The sequence below is a fragment of the Humulus lupulus genome, chromosome 9 (assembly GCF_963169125.1).
Source record: "Humulus lupulus chromosome 9, drHumLupu1.1, whole genome shotgun sequence".
Classification (NCBI taxonomy): domain Eukaryota; kingdom Viridiplantae; phylum Streptophyta; class Magnoliopsida; order Rosales; family Cannabaceae; genus Humulus; species Humulus lupulus.
The window spans coordinates 99,306,715-99,313,702 of record NC_084801.1 but is presented as its reverse complement, the minus strand read 5'-3'; the positions used below and the strand labels follow the sequence as shown (position 1 = coordinate 99,313,702).

At 39.0% G+C, this 6,988-nt stretch overlaps 1 protein-coding gene across 1 annotated transcript; it reads right to left on the bottom strand.

The window, feature by feature from the left end:
- Positions 1-2,377: 2,377 nt before the first annotated feature.
- LOC133799886 (uncharacterized) lies at positions 2,378-6,064 on the bottom strand. Its single transcript, XM_062237874.1, has 5 exons — positions 5,812-6,064; positions 4,709-5,629; positions 3,641-4,596; positions 3,077-3,532; positions 2,378-2,995 (listed from the first exon to the last, which is right to left on the bottom strand). Exons 1-5 carry the CDS (start codon positions 6,062-6,064, stop codon positions 2,378-2,380), a joined length of 3,204 nt encoding a protein of 1,067 aa, XP_062093858.1.
- Between the last annotated feature and the right edge of the window lie 924 nt (positions 6,065-6,988).

Genomic DNA, 6,988 nt, shown 5'->3' with positions numbered 1-6,988 from the left:
CCCTTAGGCGTCTGTGCACTTGTCTTTGCAAACTTTGCATCTCAGGGGTTGGTTTTTTGTCCAAATTTCTTCTTTTTTCCAGCTTTCGAATATGAAGGTTGGTTAGCTTCAGCCTTAGCTAGACCAGCAGTAGCAATAGTAGTTTTCTTTTCTCCTCCCTTACTTGGTCCACCCATGATTGACTCGAAAGTTTGAATCTCGTTCATGAGTTATGTCAGACCATAGTTGGTGGTGAAGGCCAGGAAAGTCGGAGAAAGATTGTTGAGGATTAAGCCTACTTAAGTCTCCTCATCTAATATTGCTCCGTGTAGTTCATCTTCCTGAAAGTAGTTGGTTATTTTGATCAGGTGATCACGAACGTGTTAAGACAGTGCCATTCGAGCATTGGCATATTTTGTGGTTGCCTCAAAACGAGTCTGCACATACTTTGCACTGAACATGTCTTGGAGCTGATCCATGATTTTGTAGGACGTCTCGACATTCTCCATCTTTGTCTTGAGAGTATCAACCATACTGGTCAACATGTAGTACCGTTCTTTGTTATTAGCCACCTGCCAAACGCTCATATTTGTCTCTTACAGACTTGGTAGCTCCTTCAGCTGAAACTTCTGGGGATTCTTCAGTCATGATGAACTTGGAGTTGTCACCAATCAACACTATGTTGATGTTCTACTTCAACTTAAGGAAGTTTTCTCCAATGAGTTTCTCCATAGAAAGTTGAGAAAGGATGGGAGTAGACACATCCATAATAATACTACATATTATCAATAAAATAGAAATCAATCACATTTGGTCAATGAAACTTCTATTTACTCAAATTTCAAGAAATAGCACAACATATACCAAAATATGTAAGATTCGGTAAAAAATACAAAAATAATCATATATATTTCTTTAGGTTTTTAACTAATCTATAATATTGTTGTCCTGGTTGGCGAGAGTAAAAAAATATCATTAGTTAAATAGAGTTGTAAACTCATTTAATAATTGACACCATTATTAACAACCTTCTATTTGATCAAAAAATAAGAAAACAAAATTTCTTATTTTATGATAATCATATATTTAGTCCTAGTAGTCACCGTAGGGTTTAGTCTAGTAGAATTTGACCTATAATTATTTATCTTTCGAAATCTAACATTGTTAAAATAACTAATCAACACCTTCTGTAGGGGGACGAATCAAAGCGTCTTGAGGTCCCATTAAGCTATTAACCTTGTTAAACTAACGGTGGAGATAAAATATAATTTTTTTTTTGATGAAAAGGAAAATATATTGAGAACAAACCAAACAGATTACAAGAAACAAGCCTTACATCTGAACCACTCTATTAAAGAAAGCTAGATCCTTTGTCCTAATAAGTTTCTTAGAATGATAAAGAAGTCTACCCCTCACCAAATATTTGATCAACTTAATAACAAAGTCCACAGAAAAAGAGCTAAGTTTAAAAATGCAATTATTTTTGTTTCTCCAAATTAAGTAAATTGGTGCTGCTAAAGCAGCAGCCAACACATATTGCTTCAGGCCCTTCGGCTTACCAGCCATCCAAGAACGCCACCCATCCAACTGAAGCGGCCACAAACCCCAACCCAGCCAATTCTCCACATGGGCTCGGACCTGCCGGGAAAAAAGACACTCAAAAAACAGATGAGAGTGAGACTCTTGCTCCACTTCACAGACCGGAAAAAGCACAAAAGAAAGCTCCAAGTGACAATGACTGAGATTGTCTCGAGTCAACAGATGGCCCAACGTAGCCTGCCATAAAATGAACCTGTGCTTAGGCACAGTCAAGGAGTTCCACACCACATTCGCATAGAAGACTCTGTCTTTGTTGATGAGCCTGTGGTACAGAATATTCAGACTAAGCTTGCCGAGATGGACTGCCTCATCAAGTCTAAAACCAGGGAAAATATCTCTAAGCTTAGTTAATCTTTTCCAATACCAGCTCACATCTTGAGGGACTCTATAATGCCAGAAATTCTGCCCCTTTAAATAAATAGAATCCACCCACTTGACCCACAAAATATCATGCTTAGAAGAAACTGCCCAAACATATTTGGCCAGAAGCACTAAATTCCAAGTATTACTATCCTTGAAGCCAAGACCACCCATACATTTAGGCAAACAAACTTGTTCCCACGCAGTAAAATGCAATTTACTCCGCTAAACATTACCATCCTTAACTCCCCACAGGAAGTTCCTGCACAACCGATCAACCTCCTTGGTTACACTCTTAGGAAGGATAAAAATACTCATCCAAAAAGTTCTTATACTCAGCATCACTGAGTTAATTAGTTGCGCCCTCCCCGCAAAAGAAAGATGCCGACTCGCCCAAGTATGTAATTTGGACTGAATCTTTTTGATAATAAGAGAGCAGTCACCAGCCTTCCATCTTGTTGTTCGAAGAGGAACCTCCCAAGTATTTTAGGGGGAAATGACCTTCAGTGAATTGGAGCGCCTCAAGCAATTTTTGAGCCTCTTCTTCAGCCACACCACCAAAGTAAACCTGAGATTTATCCTTGTTAGCAGTCAAACCAGAAGCACAACAGAAATTACTGAAACTTTCCTTAATAATCTGAACTGAATTGTGAACTCCCTTGCAAAAAATAACCAAGTCATCTGCGAAGCAAAGATTAACAATTTTGAGGTGTTTGCACTTAGGATGAAACCGGTACCCCTTGTTCATTGAAGCTTGCTGAAATAAACGGGTACAGTACTCCATGGCTAAGACAAATAATAACGGAGAGATAGGGTCCTCTTGTCTAAGCCCCTTCCAACCTCTAAATTCCCCTTGAACCTTTCCATTCATAAGGATTAGATAGATTGGATCTTTCAAGCAAGCCATGACCCATTTGATGAATTTAGCCGGAAAACGAAACTCAGTGAGAATATCCTCCAAAAAATTCCAATCTAACATATCATAGGCTTTGCTCAAATCAATCTTCAAAACACACCTAGGGGAAATGCTTTTCCTTTTATAGCCTTTTATAATATCCTAAAGAATAAGGATATTATGAGCCAATAATCTATTTTTAACAAAGGCTCCTTGGTTTTGATTAACAAGACTTGGAAGCACCGAAGCCAATCTATTACAAAGCATCTTAGAAATGCATTTGTAAATAGAATTGCAACAAGCAATAGGCCGATAATCCGCTGCGCGAGAAGGAGTCTCAATTTTAGGGATTAAGGAAATAGTAGCTTTATTGATTTCCTCTGGCAGCACACCAAACTCAAAGAAATCCAGAACAGCTGCTGAGATTTCAGCCTCTAACTCGCTCCAAAGTGCTTTAAAAAAGCCCGAGCCAAACCCATCCGGCCCCGGACTTTTAATCCAGTTAATGCCGAAAAAAGCTTCTTTAACTTCCTTAGTAGAAAATGGCTTAACTAAGTTAACTTGCTGATCCAAGGTCAGTTGGTAACCAAGCTCAAAATAGGACTTCTGAATAGTACTAGAGGCCATGCTCTTGCTTCCCATAATTTTCTTGAAATGATTCACAAAATGATCAACTACAGCATCAAAATTCTCAATACTCTAACCAGATTCATTAACAACAGAAGTGATGCAATTAGAGGCTCTCCTTTGCTTTAAACAAGCGTGAAAATAAGTCGTGTTGTCGTCCCCAAACCGCAACCAGTCCACTTTGCTTTTCTGTCTCAGGAAACTCTCATAAATTTTTGCATGGTAAGCTAGCGATTCACCAGCATCAGCTTCGATTCCTTGGAGCCTTAGCGAATGAGGATCACCCTGCAGAGAAAACTGGGCAACTTGATACTTCTCTTTAGCCACTGAAAAATTCTGGGCAACATCACCTATTATAAGCCTGTTAAACCGCTGAAGCACCAACTGAAGTCTGCTCAGTTTATTACATAGGCGAACTAGACCAGTCCCTCGCATAGGCCTACACCAGCTCTGCATCACAGTAGATTTAAACTGATCGTGTTTAGTCCACATATTGAAGAACCTGAAAAGCTTAACACCACAGTTAACAGCAAAATCTGGTTTAATAATACAGTAGCAATGGTCAGAGTGAAGCTCCCAGTTAAAGACAGCCTCAGAATGAGGGAAAATGTCCAACCAATCTTCATTCTTGAAAACTCTATCCAATCTTGAGAAAATTCTGCCTTCATTCATCTGTTTATTCATCCAAGTAAAATGAGATCCTCTAGCACGCAACTCGTCAACTAAACCCAAGGCCCTCCAATTTTGAGCATCAGCTAACTCAAGGGAAGATATCGCACGACCACCCACTCTGTCTGCACTCTCAAAAGTAGCATTAAAGTCTCCAGTTAGAAGCCAGGCAGCAACTGGAAAACTCAGATTAGACAAATCTCTCCACAGGGCCACTCTTTCCTCAATTGAATTTCTACCATAAACAAATGTCACACAAAACGATTTATTAGATTTCATACTCCTGAAAAAAACATGAAGTAATTGGTCTGTTTCTTTCAAAACATCAACAGACACCAAATTTTGGTGCCAAATAAGCAATAATCTGCCTTCAGAAGTTGAACCATAAAAAAATTCCCAACCACTGAAAAAAGAATGCATCATCTTCTTAATCTTATCACCCCGAAGTTTGGTCTCCAATAAGGCACCTAAACCAATTTTATTAACAAAACAAAAGGAGCTCAGAAATTTCTGCTTCTCCCCCTTATTAATACCTCTAACATTCCAACTAAGAATGTTGTGATTCTCCATGTAACAAACTTGTTGATGTTAATCCCAAATTTTCCACCTCCACAACCTTATCTTGCAAAGCACTATAGGAATTCTTCAAAGTGTTCTTGGCCCTATGAATAGCCTTCTTATTCCCACCAATTCGTTTCGGGGTAACCCAGTCCGAACTGCCTCCTTCAACTGGCTGGTTTACAACAGGCAGATCCGGGACAGATTTTGAGTTCTCCATAGGCTTGTCCACTTCCAGTTTACTCCCAGATGGGGTCTCAGAAACCTCATTCGCAATTCCTGCACCAGCAATCCCAGTAGCAGTAAGCACTGTCACAGTGGTCTCTGCAACTTTCGACAGATTCATAGGGACTTGCCTGTCCTCCTCCTCCCTAACTCTGGTTTTTTCCCTCCAAACTTCCGCTGGTTTCTTGTTACACATTCTTTCAATGTGACCATAAACTTTACAGCCCCTACATTGGGTAGGAAGCCACTCAAACTCCAGAAATTGCTCTATTAACTGCCCTTTCTCATTTAGAAATTGAACCGATTTAGGGAGGTCCTCCAATAGTTCAATTTCCACCAAAACTCTAGCAAATTGCATCATAGATCTGTCTTTCGTTACTTTATCTACCAAGATCGGCACCCCAATCGTACTCATAATCGCACTCAAGCACTTAGTGCCCCAATATTGCAGCCCAAGACCTAGCAATCTAACCCAAACAGGAACTGACTTCACTGCCTTCAAAGTATCAAAATCAGTAGTCCAAGGCTTCACTATAACTGGTTTCCGGTCAAAATGTAGCACTCCAGCTTCCAAAAACAGATTTCTAGTGATTTCATCTCGAAAATTAACCAATGTGAACCCATTATTCAATCTAGCAATTCTCTCAATGCCAAGCTTGCCCCAAATTCTTTTGATAAACCCTTCAAAAACACCAAACGGTGGATTACCCCAAGAACCTGACAAACCACCGCAGCATTCCAGAATGAACTTTCAGATTGGACCTCATCCACATCAACTTGAGCAATTCGTTGGCCCTCTTGAACAATTGGCTCCTCGAAACTGAGTCTTGCCCCACTTTGATTAGGAAGCAATGCTCTGAACTGAGACCATTTATCCCTAGGTTGGCTTTGAAATTTACCTGCATTTTCAGTCAATTCCTCATCTGCATCGCCTACTGTTCTACTGCCTCCAGGTGTTCCTTCAACGTCAAAAGGACCATGAAAACCAGATTCAGGAAACTCTAACATCGAGTCAATGAAAACATCCTCTATCTCTTCCGGAATAGCTTCCTCGACATCAGATTGCTGACCTCCAGCCGCACGGACCACTGGAGTTACAGCCACCGTCGATTGTGTAGCGGGCTTTGGGTTGCTTTTCTTGCGTCTCGCCATGGAGAAACCAGAGAGCACTTAGTCGCCTAGAAGTAGCTATTAAGATAAAATATAATTCTTAAAATAAGCGCATTATTAAATTAAAAAGAGTATTTTTATTATTAATTTTCGAAAATTAATGACTATGGTTCTCCAAAAAATTTGTAAAATTAATTTTTTTAAACCAATGTCCCATAATTTTCTATTAATTCTAAAGTGTCACATTTAAACAAATTCAATTAAATTAGAATTAATTTGTGGCTAATCAATATTTAGGTTTAACTATATTAATGAATCTATACAATTAAGTCCAACTCAGGCAAATGGGCCTTAACAACTGGGCTTGTATGGAGGAGGGCTGAGTCTAGTATATCGTTCCCACTACTAAGGCCCCCAAACTTCCATACAAGGTCCAAAAAATAGGAATTTAAACTTTTATTTTATTAATTATTATTAATTGATTAAGCCCACTCTAGTCAAACAAAGTAAACGGGCCTTCACAAGTGGAATCACCCACAACAGAGGAATTTAAACTTTACATTTTATAATGGGCCCAATGTAACGACCCTCAAAATATACAAGACCAAAACGTGCGGAAATCTAAACTTTTACTTTAAATCATTGAACCAAAAATTCATATAAAAAAACTTTTTAAAAAGAAATCGTGTGCGCACACTTTTAGTTTAGCAAACAGAAATATAACTACTCTTCCACAGAGTTATAACAAAATAATTATCCCAAAAGAAATAACTTCCAACTTTTTCTTTTAAAAATGGTTATCCACCAAATGAAATCGTGTGGCCTGACCTATCCACAAGCAGACTCTGCCGCTTACTGCTCCACTTTGCTTTTGCACTTACCTACAACATGAAACAACTAGGTAAGCGAAAACGCTTACACTACTACAAAATTGGGCTTTCTCAACACTCAATCACGACAGTCAAC